This window comes from Sitophilus oryzae, unplaced genomic scaffold (genome assembly GCF_002938485.1).
Source record: "Sitophilus oryzae breed Bouriz unplaced genomic scaffold, Soryzae_2.0 scaffold_882_pilon_pilon, whole genome shotgun sequence".
NCBI lineage: Eukaryota > Metazoa > Arthropoda > Insecta > Coleoptera > Curculionidae > Sitophilus > Sitophilus oryzae.
Window position 1 is genome coordinate 1155442 of NW_022147508.1, and position 20846 is coordinate 1176287.

Sequence of the window (20846 nt, forward strand, 5' to 3'; positions counted from 1 at the left end):
TAGACTTTACAGATCTATTGTGTCCCCCTTTCTTGAGTTATAATGAGTTGTAACTTATCATACAGTCTCAGGGCTTTGACAAAAGCCAGTATCTGAGACGGCTTCACAGAGTCTATTTGTCCATCTCCGATATCAGTCGTACCAAAGTTCTCCCGGCGAACTCAGTGATGAAGTGTTCTGGTTTCCCCATTTTCCCCACAGAATCTGCATTAGTCGTTGTTTCTTAACTTCAATCTACTCAGGTGTTCGTTGAGGAGACAATGTCCTGTTAAAACCCCGTGATAATCCGAAGATTGTTCTTACTTAAATCAAGGAATTTTTTTTATTTTTCTCGGTCGTAAGTTCTGCGAAATTTCTTCGAGTGTCTTCGACCGTTGGAGGTTCCTATTCCAGGTTACGGATGGAGTCTTCCATGTTCTTGAGTTCCGCTTTAAATTTGTTTCTACTTGGGAAGCAGAACGGTGTGGTCCAGTTAGTGCAGTGTTCGCTCCTTTTCTAGCTAGATCATTTGCGATTTCATTGCCTTCTATGCCTTGTTGAGCTAGCACCCAGAGTAGGAGGACTTTATTTTCTTTTGAGGACTTTATTTTCAGCTTCTCTAGGCATTCTTTGAACAACTTCGAAGTGATGGTTGGAACAACTTCGAATATCCTAACCTATCGGATAAGATGGTTATTTCCTGTTTCCGATAGTTCCTATCTAAAATATGTTGTACGCATCTTTCGATAGAGTAGATTTCTGCCTGAAGAATGCTGGGGTAGGTGCCAATTGATTAGGAGCATTTATACTGTAGGGTGAACAACACTTCTTTTTATTGAAGGTGCACAACATTAGAAAAATTACCTGAAAAAAACTTCTGGAGTTCTCGCTACTTTTTTTCTCTTAAAAAAATAACGCGATAATGCCAAAAATGAGTCTTTTTGGGCTATCGAATTATCAATCTAAGGCTGCAAATTAAAGGATCTTATTTTTTTTAAATAAAACCCCGTCTACTAACATTTATTGTCTTCAAATATTACACGTGTCTCTTTTGTTGTTTGATTAGGTTGTTTTGGTGCGATAAGGCTCAGATAAGGCCCGATACTGATTATATCAATCGCGAGCTGCCAGTGCTCGGAATACATGTAGCATATACGAGCCAGCTTAATATATTCAACGTCGCAGAGAACAAAGGGTTAGATTAGGTTAGATTCCTAGAGGTGGCTCTCGACCTGATCCACTGCAACCTTCTCTAATCTATTGTGGTCCTCTTCTGATCCTAAGTTTATATTTTCCATTACTATCCTTTTCACAAAGTTTAGCAACTTGGAGATTGAACCCTCCATGTAGCTCCCTGGCAATGGCCTATCATTGCCTATTACCGAGAACCGCACATTTGCCAAGCTGTTGCACCGACATAAAATGTATTCTGTCGTTTCTTCATCGGACTGGCAGAACCTACACATAGCTTCGTCTGTCACTCCCATCAGCTTTAGATGCCTATTCAGCTTACTGCCCTGTTAACTAGATCCACTACAGCTTAGCACTAGAGCAACAAAGGTTTGATCAATTATATCTAATATTTCGATGAGTACTTAACGAGGCGATTGTAGATTGTGTGAGAGGAGGAAGTTCGCGACCTTCTAGATCTAGTGTGTCCCCCTTTCTTGAGATATAACTCATATTCTCATATAGTCTCAGGGCTTTAACAAAAGCCAATATCTGAGACGGTTTTAGAGATGTTAGTTCTCCATCTCCGATATCAGTCGTATCAACATTTACGGCACGAGTGGTTGTCGTCTCGGCGCACTCAGTGATGAGGTATTCTGGTGTTTCCCCATTTTTCCCCTAGAAATCAAATCGCCGTTGTTTCGTAGCTTCAATCTACTGAGGTGTTCATTGAGAAAACAATGTCCTGTTAAAAATCCCGTGAAAATCCGAAGATTCTTACTTAAATCAACGAAAATATTTGATTTTTTCCCGGTGGTAAGTCCTGAGAAATTTCTTCGAGTATCTTAGACCGTTAGAGAATTGTAATTCCAGGTTACGGATGGAGTTTTCCAGGTTCTTGAGTTCTGCTTCAAGTTGGTTTTGACTTGGGAAGCAGAACGGTTCTGGTCCAGTTAATGGGATATACGAGATGATCAGGCGACGCGGTGAATTTTATGATGAAAGATGAGAACACGCGTCGAATTGGTATATTATGTATATTAAGCTTAATAACGATTAAGAGTTTTGATTGGAAAGTAATAGATAGGTTTAAGCGAGGGTTTAAGCCTTAATTATAGGAAGAAGAAACTCATCAAAGTTTATGTGTATAAATTTCAAGTCTATGACAAATCTTTTTTGGAATAAAAAAGTAATTGATAATTAATTTTTAATTAATAATTATGAAAGAATGACAAAATTAAAATTACTTTTTTTCTCAGAAAAAGTCATTAAATTTGGGTGTATAATCATAGATAAAAGAAAATAATCTACTATTAAGATAGATATGAAACTTAATAGTAAAATTTTGGGTCAAAGCGCCCCTCCGTGTTTTTAGTGGAGACTACGTTTAACCCAGCGCCTTCGCCTTTTCTGCTGTAAATGTTTTTTTATGTTTATATTTGAATTCAAAGAATTTATTTTTAAAGTTACACTGATATATTAGTATATCAGAGTAACTTTAATAAAACATAAGAATATATAGATTTACAATTTATTTTTTTATTTATTTTACAGAGTTTCATGTAAATGATCGTAAGTCGACTGGCTGTCTAATGAATAGACCGAGATTTATAGATTTTAATGCGAACGAAAAAAATCAAAAACGAATACATATCATATATTTTTCTTTTATCTAAGGTACATACCTTATCGTCTTTTGGAAACACGTACATTTTTGCAGTTTTGTTAGCTTCTTTGCGAGATGCAACATATCAAGAAAACACCATTTTTGCAGTTAATAAATAATAAAACTATTTCTGCCTATGATATTTAAAATTTAGATAGATAGAAAATTAAAAAACAAACGAGTATTTGCAAACGCAGGCCCAAATTCAATAAAAATCAAAATTTTTCCTGCGAAAATCAGGCTTTTTTCACTGAAAAGGTAGTTTTTGATTTATCAGCAGTCATTGTCAAGTTGACAATATACAGGGTGTTTTCGAATTAGTCTAAAAAATTATGGTGTGATTCCTCATGTGTTCTTAAAACAATTTTTATATACCCATTGGGTCTAAAGTAATTCCTTTTTGATCTACAGGGTGTTAAAAATTACAAAAAATCGATTTTTTGCTTAACATAAATGGTACACCACTGCTGTCTTAAAGAAAATATATTTTTTTCTTGACTGGCCATCCTTTTTCAACAAAATTGATCTTTTGAGTTTTTCTTGTTCATCAAACGGTTGTCGACAAAAAAATAAATATAGTTATTAAGAGCCAGCCTTAATTCGTTTTCTAACGAGAAATTTTTTAGATTAATTAGGAAACACCCTGTATATGCATATCACAGGCAACCAAATAAACTAGTAACCTCTAAAAATTATTTTTCCTACCACTAGCGACATACCGTGTTTTTAGTGTGTACTAAATTATTTTATCAAAATTTCACTATATAAGTTTCCAGGCAATGGTGTATAATATACTGGACTGTCACTGAGTGCACTACGTGACAACAGAGGCCTAGGCGGAAGCCAGGTGTTACGTATTGTTTACTATCAAAAAGAGGTATACTCCGTTTTTTCTCAGGTAAGATTTAAACAGGCGATGACAGAAAAAAAGCAGATGACGTCCATACCAATCTATTTATTTCACTAAAAAATGTTTGGTTTGGTTTGGTCTAATATTTTTTAAGTTAACTATGCCTGGGTTTATATATAAATGCCTCGTCTCTTGTTGTTTTAACCAATTTTATTGGTTTATTTCAAAAATGACAGATCATATTTCAATACTATTGGTTTGAAGGAACAATGAACGACAAACGGACACCGATGCGTATGAACTCGACTTAAGATTTTTGAGAGTTGTCAAAGTCTTGCCAAATTATAGGTTATAATTTTGTGTCCAATTATGTCAAATAGAAATTATAAATATTTTGTATTTTGCATTTTGGACTGTGTTATTACGTGTGTTTCGTGTTTTTTTAAATTAAGTGGAGGAAAACTCGAGGGCAAAATTAACTGTTGACCCAGACCATAGTTTACAGTTAATATTCGGTGCCCAGACACTGCCAGAGACACAGTTTGCCAGAGAACACACCAGAGACTATGGCCAGAGAGATGTATTAGCCATAAAAAAAGCTTGTATACTATCTCGTATATGGTACCAAAGACTGTAAAATAACATGGTACCAACCCTCTCTAAAATAACATCACGCGATAGGTAATAATACATTTTAGTACTGCAGAGAGATAATGTCAAAAGATACTGGTTTCAAAAAAAATTAAAGTTAATGAATCAAATTAATAATAATAATCAATTAATTAAAGTTAATGAATCAACTTTTAAGGTATAAAATTCAGTAAATGTTATTATTAATAAAATATTTTGTTCTATTTATTAAGTACTTATAAGTTATAAAATGGCAATAAGTTGTTTGGCCTTTAAAGTAAAATCTTTTTATAGTTTTTTTTTGGTATCTATGTGGTGTTTTGTTTAAAATACACCCTTGCTTGTTTTGTATACCGGGTGTTGCATCGTCGGACGGGACATAGGAAATCCCATGTAAATTTTAATGGGGTCAATTATTGGCTTCCCTAATTATTTTAGAAAATAATTCTATTTAGGTTTATTGAAGAGCACTAAAACCCACATTCAAAAGAATAACTTTAGATATTTTTGATTAGCCCGTTTACGAGTTATCGCCGATTTCTTTTTAAATATTTCTCCTTTCTTATGGTCCTGTATTTACTTATGAGCACCAGTCAAGGTAAAAGATAACTGTCAAATGAAGTTGTCATTTCAGAAATTTACCTATTTAGTGCTTTATTATTATTGAAAACTCATTCCTACATCGGAAATCTTAAAGATGTATTTATAAATACAAATTAATTAAGAAAAATAATGTAATCAATTACAAGGTTAATTATAGTATTATTACAATATTCAATAACTTATTAATTTAGGTACTATTAAATTGTTAGAACATTAGGATTTAAGATGTTCAAATATTCCTCCATCGACTGCTAGACAATAACCCAGGCGATCATAAAATTATCTTCTTACATTCGCTAGTTGGTAAGCTGAAATTCTATTGCATTCGGCAGAAATAGCATTTTGTAACTCGTCTAGCTTTGGGTATTTTTTATCCTTGTATATGCTGTATTTTAAATGGCCCCAGAGAAAGAAATCATTTGGCGAAATATCAGGAGACCTTGCTGGCCAATTAACTGTATGATTTAGGCCAATAACGTTTCCGTTGAAACTATTGTCTAAATATTCCCGAACAGCCAGGGTACTATGTGCCGGACAGCTATCCATTTGGGCCAAACTTCATGATTTTCCCTAGCGGCATCATGTAAAGCAGGTAAAATATGATTTTCGAGTAGTTCCAAATAATATTCTGCATTTAAATTTCGCGTAAGAAATAATGGCCCGATAATATGGTGTCCGAATATCCCTGCCCAACCATTTAGTTTCTGTGGATATTGCGTCCTTGTTTCGACAAACCTGTGTTGGTTTTCTTTGTTCCAATATCGATAATTTTGAACATTCGGTTCATTATTTAAGGTAAACGTGCATTCGTCAGTGAAACATATGTTTTTAAAAATTCCCTAACCGTGTTTGCTCTTTCCATCATATCAAAACAAAACGCCTGCCGCCGTATTTCGTCCCCATCTCGTAGCTCTTGGTGCTTTTCATATTTAAAGGAATAGTATTTATGTCGTTTCAAAATTCGAAACGCTGTAGTGGGATCTGTTCCTATTTCATCCTCAAGTTTCCTTGTGCTTATCTTTCCATCGTTCTCTTCCACGCACAATAAAATTTCCAAGTCGGTATCATTTCTTGCATCTTCTCTTTGTTCCTGTCTTGCTTCACATCTGCAGTTATTTATTAATCAAGCTAATCAAAAATATCTAAAGTTATTCTTTTGAATGTGGGTTTTAGTGCTCTTTAATAAACCTAAATAGAATTATTCTCTAAAATAATTAGGGAAGCCAATAATTGACCCCATTAAAATTTACATGGGATTTCCTATGTCCCGCTCGACGATGCAACACCCGGTATACACATACCGTATTTTTTTAATAAAAAAACTCGATTAGATTTTTTCAGTTTTATACAGTTTTTTTTTCAATATTTTGAAGTAATCACTTGTCACTCAAATTTTAAATAAATGTATTAATACAATAATTCTAAAAAAAAAATCAAAATAAATAAAATAAACTTTCTACTTAACACAAAAATCAACCGACCCGACCGATTTGAAAAGAAAATAACGTTGGTCGCAGCGGAATGAATTCTTCACTTAACATTCAAAGAAAGTTGTCGACCTTAAGCGTTAATAAAGCGTTTTATTCATTCAATTAAAGGACATAAACAAGATATTCTACTAGTACCTAGTTTGTCTTGACATTCTACAGCAGTGCCTTCAAAATTCAAAATATTATCAGCTGGCGTTTGTTAATTATGTGAGCAAATGCGTCTAATTAGTTAAAAACAGTTGTCTTTTTCCGACAAATCAGTATCCGCCGAATTAATTAACAGCAATTTGCGTCAATATTTAAAAAGTCAAATAAGGTTTTATGTTCCTAGACGTCTGTTTTAACATCGCACGACCATATTTTCGATGTAGATGAGTAAAACTTTTTTATGGACAATGTTACATAGTTTATTTGCTTTGAAACTTAGATTAGATATTTTTAAAACATACCATGTTTTTAAAATATCTAAGTAGCTAGTTTAAATTTGCACGTAACAAATATTGAAAACGATAATGGCATTTTTAGTGTTTATCAGAGCAAAGGAATTTTACATAAATGTTTTAAAAATATTATTTTTAAACACACATTTAAATTAGGAGACAGAATATGTGTATGTTTTTATTAAAAGCTAAAAAAAAATTCTCTCAAAATTCTAATATCTCGAAATAAAATCGCCACTGGAAGAGAAAAATCTACGAAAATTTTATATTTTGGGTAAGCACCAGTAGCGGATACAGAGGGGGCCGTGGGGCCCAGGCCAATTATAGGGAATATTATAAAGAAATTATGTATTTTAACTAAAAACAAACAAAAAATTAAACAGTATTTTCAAAAAAGTTCTCCTTTTCAAAGTTTTTTTTTGCGAAAAGAACTCATCCTGTATAACGAAATTATTACTTTATACGACTTAAATTAAAAATTCAGTGTTTACCTAAATTCTCGATTTTCTGAAACACGGTAAGAGAACGCCAAAAAAGTTCACATTCGTAATCCGATCTCAAAATAGGGTGTATACCAATTTTTGCAAAAATCCGACGATTTCCAGTTTTTCCAATAATTACCACCAAATTTTGACCTAACGTGCCTAACTGACAAGAAATGCTTAACATTTCAGGAGGTATAGCTCTTCCCGTCGTCAGAACCAAAAAAACTTCTCTGATTTCCTTTTTGATCTACACAGTGGTGTGTTTACAAAAAATACTTCACTCTGTAGTCTGTGTTTTTTTTAATTTTCCAGTCGCGAAAACCTCCGACTTTGTCCAAAAAATGAACCCGTATTTTTTTTATTAAAATAATTAGAAAACGTTTTACTCTTGATATTCTATTTTTTTATTAAATACTATTTATTATAAAAAAAATTGGATTTGCTTTATTAAAAATTTATGGTCCATATAGGCTTGTGCATTCTCCGCCGGTGCTACCACCATCCGAGAATATCGTAAATTTGTGTTAGGAACATAGATTTATTTGGTTAGGAAGTATAATTTGTGAAAATTCTAAAATAAAAAAGTAAATATTTTGATATCTTCAGAAGGTCTAACTTGTATTATAATTTATTATTCCAGCTAAAAAAACGTTGTAGATGAGTTCAACTACGGTAGCGAGCATAGTTTTAATCACCGGTTTTGCTAGTGGGGCATAATTGGGACTACTTCGGCTGTAATGAAATGTTTTAAGGGTACATGATTTTAATTTTAGAAGATGTTCATAAAACATTGAATCACTAGTTGATTAAAAGAAGTATACCATTAATATAGCAAATTATATTTTATCCTCTCATAGTATATGTCTATTTAATTTTTTGATTATTTTTGAGCACTATTCGACAATTTTTAACTGGAGTGGGATCTTCTGGAGGAACCTAACAAACTCTGGAATGTCAAAAAGACATTCTTCTGTGGTTTCTCCACATCGAGTTATGATCGTCGCAAAAAGCCGTAGTAATTAACAGACTCATGTTAGGACACTGTAGGTTTTCTCATCAATTTTTGCTGGGGGCGAACCACCGCCTCTATGTGAAAAATGTAGTAATTCTTTAACTGTCAAGCATATCCTTAAGGAATGTAATCAGTTAATTAACCTAAGAGAGGCCTGCAATCTTTCGTCAGACATGTCGGTTATTTTCTCTACAAGTGAGCAACCAAAACTTGATTTTCTGGAAAGATCTGAAATATAGGTATCTAAAAAACTACATTTTGGTTTAAAGCAACCAATTACTAATTCAATTGTATATATTTTTTACGCTTTATTGATTTATTGTATGTTGTCTGTACCATTTACTTTTTATTTGTACAAAATCAGTGTCTGTACTCTTAACATATACAATCTGTCTATAGTAAATTGTCAAATATTGTTCCGTACTAAAATAGCAGGTGATACGCCGCTAAATAGCCTTTGATGCTGATGCGGCTTGAAAGTTAAATTTCTTCGTCTTCTTCTTCGACAATTTTATTAACATTTGAAATTGTCACAACACAAAGCAACGCAGGGGCGGATACAGGAATTTATTTTAGGGGGGCCCAAATAATAAAGTGATTTAGAATATACTTTTTAGGGCGTCATGTTTAACCCAATAGGGTAATATTTAACCCAATTTACAGATTTTAGGGGGGGCCCGGGCCCCATGGGCCCCCCCTCTGTATCCGCCACTGAAGCAACGTCCAGTTCGGGTTCTTTTTCACTTTTTTTATACAGGGTGGTCCGAACTGTATTCCGGAAACTTCGGCAACATATTCTGCAGATAAAAATAAGTAAAAAAGTTCGTATAAATGTATGTCCTAAAATGCTTAGTTTCGGAGATACAGGGTGTAGAAGTTTCATTTTTATTTTTTCCTAATAATTTCTGAAATAACTTCAATATTTGCATGAAAATTGGCTTCTGGGAGTTTTTTCACATGCGAAAATTGATTGTGATGTCAATATGACTCCTACTTATAGAGGGCGCCACCTACATATTTTTTAACTGGTTTAAAGAGTAATGATTGAAATGATTTAAAGAGTATAAGAATATAGATTTACGACGTTTTTACAATGAAAAAGTATCTTGGTAAAAATCGTTAAGAGTACTGGTTCTCGAGATATTTGGAATCGAAATTGTCAATACCTGTCATCATTGACATAAATTAAACATGTTGAGTAAATAGTTATTAGACTGAAATCATAAATTTGAAATGTTTTTGTGTCAAAAGTTCAACGGAAACTGGTTTATCGTAATTTTTTCGCAGAAAAATTTATGATTAATTGAAAAAAATAAAAATTTCTCAAATTAATTTTTTCAATCAAATAACTATCTACTCAACGTGTTTATTTTTTGTCAATAATGACATGTATTGACTGTTTCCATTCTAAGTATCTTAAGAACGGTTGCTCTCGTAGCGATTTTTACAAATAGATATTTTTTACGTAAAAAGTCACAGAGATGTATATTTTCCGCTCGGTAGTTTTCTATAGGTACGGACGAAAAGTTATTACTCTTCAAAACAGTTAAAACATATGAAGGTGGCGCTCACTACAAATCGGTGTCATATTGACATCAAAATCAAATTTCTCATGTCAAAAAACTCCCAGACACCAATTTTCATCCAAATATTGACGTTACTTCAGAAATTATTTGGAAAAAATCGAAATAAAAATGCAACTTCTACACCCTCTATCTTCGAAACTAAGCATTTTAGGACATATTTACACGAACTTTTTTAGTTATTTTTATTTGCAGAATATGCTGCCGAAGTTTCCGGAATACAGTTCGGACCACCCTGTATATTATGACAAAGCCACGATTTCAATACGATTTTAATTATTATGCGATCAACCTGAACTGTAACCGGAACGACGTAAAAATACATATTGAAAATTTCTGATTTCTGCCGTATACGGCGCCGCGGTCGGAAATTTTTGAAATCAACTGAAATGCACCCCAAGCTTATGCTATTGTCACATTTAAAACAAAAACACCATTAAACATTTGAACACTAACATTTATAAAAAAATATCTTGACACGTTTACACAGTACCTACTACTAATACTTAGCAGTAAGTGGTAAGGAATTTTAAAATATGTGATTTTTTTGGATATCTTTTTTTTTAAATAACGGAGAAAATAATATTGCATTTTATATTTTAAAAACGGTTTAAATTTTATTGCACGCTATTTTATTTAAAATCGAAAATCATAATTTATTTAAATATTTTTGGGTACTCACTTTTATAGATAATTTATCCAAATTTCCATCGTTTTCTCCCTTGGGACCGGTCCCTTGCGCCTCTATGAACTTTCCATTTAATTCTACGTCTCCCGTTATATCGGCTTCTTTACCGCCTTTGCCCATCGCGTAAACACCAGCAAAATTCAAAATAAACAATAAAAATAAACTTGTTCACCTCGTAACACCTCTTGTATCACGACTGTTGTAACTGCTACGCTATTGTATGCTATGCAGCTGCGACCGGAGCACAGGACCGGAGCCACACCGCCAGAAACGTGACCTCTGATTGGTCGGATATGGAGGTGTGCGCGCGCGACTTAAGCATGTTTAATTCCCGGCACTAATTAATACAAGGGGAGAGATCAAAGTATTATGTGACGTAGGCTTCCAAGATATAATTTATTGTTCGTCGGGATATCCATATAAAATATATAGATTAATTTTGAGTATAGTAATGATGAGTGGTTTTATTAATAAATAGAGTAGAGTCGGGGATTATGGAATACCAGTTTTATTTATCCAATTATTTAAAAAAGTATTTGATAAAATATAAATATAAAAATGACAATGGATTGGTCAAAGGTTTTATTATATCGAACTTTGGTAACAAATTTAAAAAACACAAACAGAAAATTATTTCGCGTTAACAAAAAAAGTACATTTTTGCTTGCCGAAAAAAATGGTCGGGTAATATGAAATACGTGATAAAAATCGCAAATATAACAGTCACGGCGTTCAGTATCTGCGCATAATTCGTGTGCCCAGAGGTTGCATCGTAGGCACTGTATCCATATTTCTCCTTTTACGTCGGCCGTGAATCGTCCTGAAGAGAAAATACATTCTGCATCAACTTTCGGCCTATCGCTCATATTTGGGAATTCTTCCTCATCAGTCGAGTCATTCAGGATGGGATACTTTCATTTAAATCATCAGAGGATGTGTCTTCCACCATTTCCTTTCTTGCTTTTTTTCTATCATAACTAATTTTTGCGTCAACATTCATTTTGCTACTACCAGGTTTTGCACCGTCGACGGTTGGTTTTTTCTTTCCGTCGAACTCGACTTTTCTTTTAAATTTATTATTTTTATTTTTCGATGAGATTGACTCTTCCAGTTCATTTTTGTTTGGAGTCGTAGTTACAATTTTAGCTGTTCCCGATTTTCGACCTCTTACGCCTTGTCGCTTTTTGAGAACAGGAACTGGAACTATATGTTGTGGTAAAACCAGTTGTCCATTTGTCCTATCGCCGACATTTTCCTGGTCACGCGGTGGGTTTAAGCGATCTTCATCTTCAATAGGCGCTTCATCTTTTCTTTGTGCTTCTACTAGAAAATCCTCTTCTGTAAATATATTTCTGTTTACTGGAAAAATACCAGTTTGCCGAAATCCATTGACTGCCCTTTCACCAGTTTGTATCTTCAAATAAGCTTTACCAAGCAGGTCACTGATGTCATATTGAGATATTGGACGGTTATTTTGCCTCAAAAATTGTCGAATTTCTTCATTGTAATAGACTTTCAACGCTCCCATTACCGATTTGTCAAGCGGCTGCATTATGTGTGTTGTGTGAGGCGGTAGGCACAATAAAGTTACGTGGTTTTCTCTAGCAGCAACAATAACATCTAAGTTCCGTGTGTGAGTGTGGTGCCCGTCCAAAATCAAAAGTACAGGGTTTTCGGCACTTGGTCTTACATAATTTATGAAATGAAATGTTATGAAATGATTTCACAACCAAACCAAACCACTGCGTGAATATGTCGGTTTGAATCCACCCGGATGGGTGAAAGGCAAAAATACTTCCCGGTGGAGCTCCCTTTTTTATTAGTTCGCTTGTATTTTTGCGGGGGAATATAAGAAGAGGTGGCACATAATTTCCACTTGCACTCATACACAGAACACAAGTCACTAGTGATCCACGCTCTGCCGATGTCAACGCTCCTATCTGTCGCTTTCCTCTTTGCGAAAACACCTCGGGACACTTTGACTGAACTATGCTTAGATCACTTTCATCAACGTTAAATATTTGATGGGGTGAAAAGAGTTTTTCTTCCATTTTTTCTCCAACAAATCAAAAAACTCATCAACGTTCTTCTTGTTGAAGCCAAGAGCTCGTGCAAACGACGTTCCCGTCGGTTTTCGTAGGCTTAAAACCTGCTTGTGACGTAATCTAAATCGTTTCAGCCAGTCCTTTCCGGCCGATTTTTTGAGCAGCGAGAAAGAATTCGGAATGTTATTCCTTCTAGCTAACTGGAATGCGAGATTACAGACATCCCGTCTAGTTAACCCATAAAAGGATTTCTCCATTGCCAGGCAATGCTTCACTAGCTCCTTTTCTAGATGATCCGGCAAAATTGGTTTCCTGCCTAGTATTGTTTGGCATACCTCACCTGCAGCACTATCTTTCTTGCAAATTCTGAAAAGTGTTGCACGAGGGACATGATATGTTTTGCATGCCTTCAAATAGCACATCTTTTTGCTTCTAACTGCCAACACCGCTTGTTTCATGTCTTCTTCGTTCCACTTTTTACGTTGTGGCGAGGTTTTGGTAGTACCTTTGTTCGTTTTGTTATTATTTTGCGACATTTCTAGAATAAAAACCAATTTTGAAACTATATTTTTTGCGTCGGGTAATATGGAATACTATTTCATATTAACCGCCTTTTTAAATTTTGGCGGTTAGGTCAGAAAAAAATGCTGGGTTATTAAAATGAGCCGTAATCATATATTATTGTTTTCACAGATCATTCATCTGCCTAATTAAACAATAATACTGAATAAAATCACGCTCAAACTTGCCTAAAATAAAATTTTAATGTACTAACCTCAAAATTGCCGGTGCACCGAAATCACAACAACTGTAAAAACAACTTGACGTTTAATTTCCATAGACTAAATATTCTAGTGGGAGAGTATGAATGATATTAGAGCAAATGGTCATAGATGGCGCTAATAGTTTAGCCAAAAATGATTATATTATGTAAATATAAATATGAAAATATATTCCATAATCCCCGACTTTACTCTACTCATAATTCCTAGGGCTTGCCATCATGTTTCAAAATTGAATTCGCAGTACATGTGTTAAAAAATGCTGGACAGTGATAAAAAACTAGGAGTTTTTTATTTGTAATAATACCAAAAATAATTTACATATGTTATAAGAAAATAGCATAACTAATGTTATGTTAATCATTAATCAATAACGGAAAATATATAAACAATATAACATGATGAGTTTCCATTTATAATAAAAACGATAATATTATAACAAAATCGTTATTAACAAAATTAAAGAAATTATTATTTACAAATTAAATTATACAAGGTGGTCCGAACTGTATTCCGGAAACTTTGGTGTTGTTTTGGCATATTCTTCAGATAAAAATAAGCAAAAGAGTTCGTATAAATATATGTCCTAAAATGCTTAGTTTCTGAGTTACAGGGTGTAGAAGTTTCTTTTTTTTTCTTTCTTCTGAAGTAACGATATTTGGGTGAAAATTGGTGTCTGGTAGTTTTTTGGCATAACAAATTGGATTTTGATGTAAATATGACTCCTATTTCTAGAAGGCGTCACCTACATAATTCTAACTTATTTGAAGAGTAGGTAATCATTTTTCGCCCGAATCTGTATAAAACTATTGAGTAAAAAAATAGACATTTAAGACGTTTTTTACATAAAAAATGTCTCCGGGTAAAAATCGCTAAGAATAATGGCTCTCGAGATATTTGGAATTGAAATTATCAATACCTGTCATCATTGACATACATTTTTCTTTCCCAAATTTATCATTTCAGTCAAATAACTATCTAAAATACTCAATATGTTTATTTTTTGTCAAATATGACATGTATTGACTATTTCCATTCTAAATATCTTGAGATTTTTACCAAGAGACATTTTTACGTTAAAATCACGGAAATGTATATTTTTTCACTCTGTAGTTTTATAGAAGTAGAGACGAAAAGTTATTACTCTTCAAAATAGTTAAAACACATGTGGCGTCCCCTACAAATAGGAGTCATACTTTTCTTCAGACACCAACTTTCATCCAAATATTGACCTTATTTCAGAAATTATTTAGAAAAAATCGAAATAAAAATAAAACTTCTCCACCCTGTACTCCGAAACTAAGCATTTTCGGACATACATTTATACGAACTTTTTTACTTATTTTCATCTGCAGAATATGCTGCCGAATTTTCCGGAATACAGTTCGGACCACCCTGTATAGTATCACACATAAAAGTCCGCATCATATGGAACTTTTTTGAACTTTTTTATTTATGGAACTTTTTTGACCTAGATGAAATTTGACTTCGGCATTAGTTTCTGCTTTGATTTATAATAAAAATGACATCAGTAAAGTTTGCCTATTGCTTTCGGGTGTCTATCAAATATGACATTTAAAGTAATAAATGGCTAAAAATTTGTTTCTTGGCCGAATTTCGAAAAAATTATTTCAAAAAGTTGTTGATTCTTTAATGTTATGCCGCAACCGCACATGCGGCATTTAGCGAACTCTGAGCGCTCGTCAACTACCGAGCGCTCGTGATCGGACTTCGCCCTTCCAACCATACATGCGGGCTCTGATAGCAACAACATAGAGACGAGCGCTCGTTCTCGTCGCCGATCGAGTCGCCGAACTCCGACTTCTCCATCCACACACATAGGAAATCGGCGAAGCCCTGATCGGAGATCGCCAAATTCCGCATGTGCGGTTCCGGCATTACATGAATATGCGGATTTTCANNNGAGGAAGCCATTACGTATTGCTAGCTAGGTGGTCCGAACTGTATTCCGGAAACTTCGGCAACATATTCTGCAGATAAAAATAAGTAAAAAAGTTCGTATAAATGTATGTCCTAAAATGCTTAGTTTCGGAGATACAGGGTGTAGAAGTTTCATTTTATTTTGATTTTTTCCTAATAATTTCTGAAGTAATTTTAATATTTGCATGAAAATTGGCTTCTGGGAGTTTTTTCACATGCGAAAATTGATTTCGATGTCAATATGATACCTACTTATAGAGGGCGCCACCTACATATTTTTAACTGGTTTAAAGAGTAATGATTGAAATGATTTAAAGAGTATAAGAATATAATATACGTTTTTACAATGAAAAAGTATCTTAGTAAAAATCGTTAAGAGTAATGATTCTCGAGATATTTGGAATCGAAATTATCAATACTTGTCATCATTGACATAAATTAAACAAGTTGAGTAAATAGTTATTAGACTGAAATCATAAATTTGAAATGTTTTTGTGTCAAAAGTTCAACGGAAACTGTTTTATCGTAATTTTTTCGCAGAAAAATTTATGATTAATTGAAAAAAATAAAAATTTCTCAAATTAATTTTTTCAGTCAAATAACTATCTACTCAACGTGTTTATTTCTTGTCAATAATGACATGTATTGACTGTTTCCATTCTAAGTATCTTAAGAACGGTTGCTCTCTCTCTCGTAGCGATTTTTACAAATAGATATTTTTTACGTAAAAAGTCACAGAGATGTATATTTTTCGCTCGGTAGTTTTCTATAGGTACGGACGAAAAGTTATTACTCTTCAAAACAGTTAAAACATATGAAGGTGGCGCTCACTACAAATCGGAGTCATATTGACATCAAAATCAAATTTCTCATGTCAAAAAACTCCCAGACACCAATTTTCATCCAAATATTTACGTTACTTCAGAAATTATTTGGAAAAAATCGAAATAAAAATGCAACTTCTACACCCTGTATCTTCGAAACTAAGCATTTTAGGACATATTTACACGAACTTTTTTAGTTATTTTTATTTGCAGAATATGCTGCCGAAGTTTCCGGAATACAGTTCGGACCACCCTGTATATTATGACAAAGCCACGATTTCAATACGATTTTAATTATTATGCGATCAACCTGAACTGTAACCGGAACGACGTAAAAATAATACATATTGAAAATTTCTGATTTCTGCCGTATACGGCGCCGCGGTCGGAATTTTTTGAAATCAACTGAAATGCACAAAGCCTATGCTATTGTCACATTTAAAACAAAAACACCATTAAAAACTGTCATTTGAACACTAACATTTATAAAAAAATATCTTGACACGTTTACACAGTACCTACTACTAATACTTAACAGTAAGTGGTAAGGAATTTTAAAATATGTGATTTTTTTGGATATCTTTTTTTTAAATAACGGAGAAAATAATATTGCCATTTTATATTTTAAAAACGGTTTAAATTTTATTGCACGCCATTTTATTTAAAATCGAAAATCATAATTTATTTAAATATTTTTGGATACTCACTTTTATAGATAATTTATCCAAATTTCCATCGTTTTCTCCCTTGGGACCGGTCCCTTGCGCCTCTATGAACTTTCCATTTAATTCTACGTCTCCCGTTATATCGACTTCTTTACCGCCTTTGCCCATCGCGTAAACACCAGCAAAATTCAAAATAAACAATAAAAATAAACTTGTTCACCTCGTAGCACCTCTTGTATCACGACTGTTGTAACTGCTACGCTATTGTATGTTATGCAGCTGTGACCGGAGCACAGGACCGGAGCCACACCGCCAGAAACATGACCTCTGATTGGTCGGATATGGAGGTGTGCGCGCGCGACTTAAGCATGTTTAATTCCCGGCACTAATTAATACAAGAGGAGAGATCAAAGTATTATGTGACGTAGGCTTCCAAGATATAATTTATTGTTCGTCGGGATATCCATATAAAATATATAGATTAATTTTGAGTATAGTAATGATGAGTGGTTTTATTAATAAATACTCATAATTCCTAGGGCTTGCCATCATGTTTCAAAATTGAATTCGCAGTACATGTGTTAAAAAATGCAGGACAGTGATAAAAAATTAGGAGTTTTTTATTTGTAATAATACCAAAAATAATTTACATATGTTATAAGAAAATAGCATAACTAATATGTTATGTTAATCATTAATCAATAACGGAAAATATATAAACAATATAACATGATGAGTTTCCATTTATAATAAAAACGATAATATTATAACAAAGTCATTATTAACAAAATTAAACAAATTATTATTTACAAATTAAATTATACAAGGTGGTCCGAACTGTATTCCGGAAACTTTGGGTGTTTTGGCATATTCTTCAGATAAAAATAAGCAAAAGAGTTCGTATAAATATATGTCCTAAAATGCTTAGTTTCTGACATGGGTGTAGAAGTTTCTTTTTTTTATTCTTCTGAAGTAACGATATTTGGATGAAAATTGGTGTCTGGTAGTTTTTTGGCATGACAAATTGGATTTTGATGTAAATATGACTCCTATTTCTAGAAGGCGTCACCTACATAATTCTAACTTATTTGAAGAGTAATCATTTTTCGTCCATATCTGTATAAAACTATTGAGTAAAAAAATAGACATTTAAGACGTTTTTTACATAAAAAAATGTCTCTGGGTAAAAATCGCTAAGAATAATGGCTCTCGAGATATTTGGAATTGAAATTATCAATACCTGTCATCATTGACATTCATTTTTCTTTCCCAAATTTCATTCAAAAATCATTTCAGTCAAATAACTATCTAAAATACTCAATATGTTTATTTTTTGTCAAATATGACATGTATTGACTATTTCCATTCTAAATATCTTGAGAACGGTTGCTCGTAGCGATTTTTACCAAGAGACATTTTTACGTTAAAATCACGGAAATGTATATTTTTTCACTCTGTAGTTTTATAGAGGTAGAGACGAAAAGTTATTACTCTTCAAAATAGTTAAAACACATGTGGCGTCCCCTACAAATAGGAATCATACTTTTTTTCAGACACCAACTTTCATCCAAATATTGACGTTATTTCAGAAATTATTTAGAAAAAATCGAAATAAAAATAAAACTTCTCCACCCTGTACTCCGAAACTAAGCATTTTCGGACATACATTTATACGAACTTTTTTACTTATTTTCATCTGCAGAATATGCTGCCGAATTTTCCGGAATACAGTTCGGACCACCCTGTATAGTATCACACATAAAAGTCCGCATCATATGGAACTTTTTTGAACTTTTTTATTTATGGAACTTTTTTGACCTAGATGAAATTTGACTTCGGCATTAATTTCTGCTTTGATTTATATTAAAAATGACATCAGTAAAGTTTGCCTATTGCTTTCGGGTGTCTATCATATATGACATTTAAAGTAATAAATGGCTAAAAAATTGGTTTCTTGGCCGAATTTCGAAAAAATTATTTCAAAAAGTTGTTGATTCTTTAATGAATATGCGGATTTTCAACCATCTAGATGAAAAAAATCAATTTATTTGCCATTTTTAATCAGTAGAAGGCGATTGTCGTTAATAGAAGCAAAAATTACTTATGGGGGCCCCATTGCTAGTCAAATATTTATCTAGAACTCGTATATTTAGTTAAATGTTTTGAGTAAATTTTGTTGTTAAAAAATTAGCTTGCGTGATGCCCCCCCCCCCTCAAACTACGAATAATTCTTCCATATACATATATCGAGGTGTCTTCCTGTACATTTTCTCTCTCTAATTACTCAACTTTCAGTGGCTTAGAGATAGGATAGGGGGCTTAGCCCCCGAAACTCAAAGTTAGCGCTCTCTGATGATTGGTGCGGATCGTTTAAATTTGGTTTTAATCTCAAATCAATATTACATTTAAGTGAGCTGAACCCCCCAAAAGACTTTAGCCCCCCTAAAAGTCGGTGTCTAGTTGCGCCACTGTCAACTTCAGTTAAGATTTTCTTTAAAAATCGGAATGAAATGAAAAACTTGCATCGAAAATAAAATCGAGGCATAGGTTTGAATTCCTCGAGGAATTCCTAAACATGTGTATGAAATTTATGGGAAAGGGAAAACTGCGGGGGCTCCCCCCAAAATGGTGGGTGGTAGAAGGAAAAGGGAATTATATTTTGTTTCAGGACATCATTCTACACAAGAATGAGCAAGAATGGTGACAGAGCTCGAGAATTTTTTTTGCTGACCAGTGATATTAGACGTTTATATTACACCATTTGACAGCACATGTCTTTTTTATGAAATTTGGTATGTGCATGTGCATAGATTGGACCAAGGCCAACATGACCATGTACGATACATATCACTGTGACAGTTTTGATGTAAGAAAGTGAAAAGTAGATGTCCGATCGCGACCAAATTTGGTGGGTAGGGCTATGTGAGCGACAGTGCACACGGCCGCACCCTGCAAAGTTGGATACGATTACATCTTCATCAGGGTGGGATTAAGGTAGGGTTGCCAACTTTCAAAATAAAAAAGAGAGGACGAGAGGGCAAAAAAGAGGCACAGGCGAAACATTTTTTGAAACTTCGCCCAAATGTCTAGAATTTACTAAAATGTAAACGGTATGCAACTAATTTTTTTTTACTTTTTACTGTCTTTTCTGCTTTCTTACTTTCTTAAAAATATTTATACTCAAAACTTGTCAAAATAAAACAAACCATTTTCAACAAAACTTTTCTTTTCAAAACGTAAGCTAAACATAAAATAGTTGAACATGTTTTTATCGGTTCCACAAATATATCTTATATATAAATATTTCTTCACTTTCTTTTCTGTACAAACAAGTGGGAGTAGAGACAGATTAACAATTTTTTAAAGCACTGTAGCGACAGACAAATATTTTTTTTAGATTTTGAGTTTGGTATGTAAAAAAGAGGACTTATTCAATACGTGGGAGAAAAAAGGACAGTGAGATCGAAAAGAGGACTGTCCTCTGGAAAAGAGGACGGTTGGCAACCCTAGATTAAGGATTTGATACTGAAGTAAAATGAGGGTTGATTTCGGTATAAATGGGGACGGGCTACAGGACGATGCCCTCGACGTTTTGAACCGATGCCTCTAAATGGACGAAATCATCAGGATTTTTCTTAATTATGGGTCGATTGGAACCAAACTCGGTACGTGGATAGAGGTACCCGAACGGAGTCTTCAGACGGAAAGACGGTCATTTTAGTACAAATTTTGTGAATCGTATTATTTATTAATTTTTAATTTATTACTTTTTCAAAATTTAAACTACACTTTTTCAAATATGTCCTTCAAATCCTTCAATTTAATAGTTGTTAGTAAGAAAGTTTCACTTCAAATTATAATGCACACACAATTTTTTTTAAATATTTCTTGAACTTATCTTGTATAATATAAGAAATGCAGAAAATACAATAATGACGACATCCAACAAGCTGGTTTTCCATACAACACGCCACCAACATTAATGTTTACACA

General features: G+C 33.5%; 1 protein-coding gene across 4 annotated transcripts in view; it reads right to left on the bottom strand.

Moving 5' to 3' along the window:
- LOC115890533 (solute carrier family 2, facilitated glucose transporter member 3-like) overlaps window positions 1-20846 on the bottom strand; it is a 132889-nt gene that overhangs the window by 50718 nt on the left and 61325 nt on the right. The window contains exon 1 of one of the 4 annotated variants that reach the window (XM_030910784.1): window positions 10591-10837. The exons of the other annotated variants lie outside the window; for them this stretch is intronic. Coding sequence (XP_030766644.1) covers window positions 10591-10716 — 126 coding nt within the window. The 5' untranslated portion in view covers window positions 10717-10837. Of the gene's footprint in view, window positions 1-10590; window positions 10838-20846 lie in introns of those variants that run through there. 4 annotated transcript variants of the gene reach the window in all.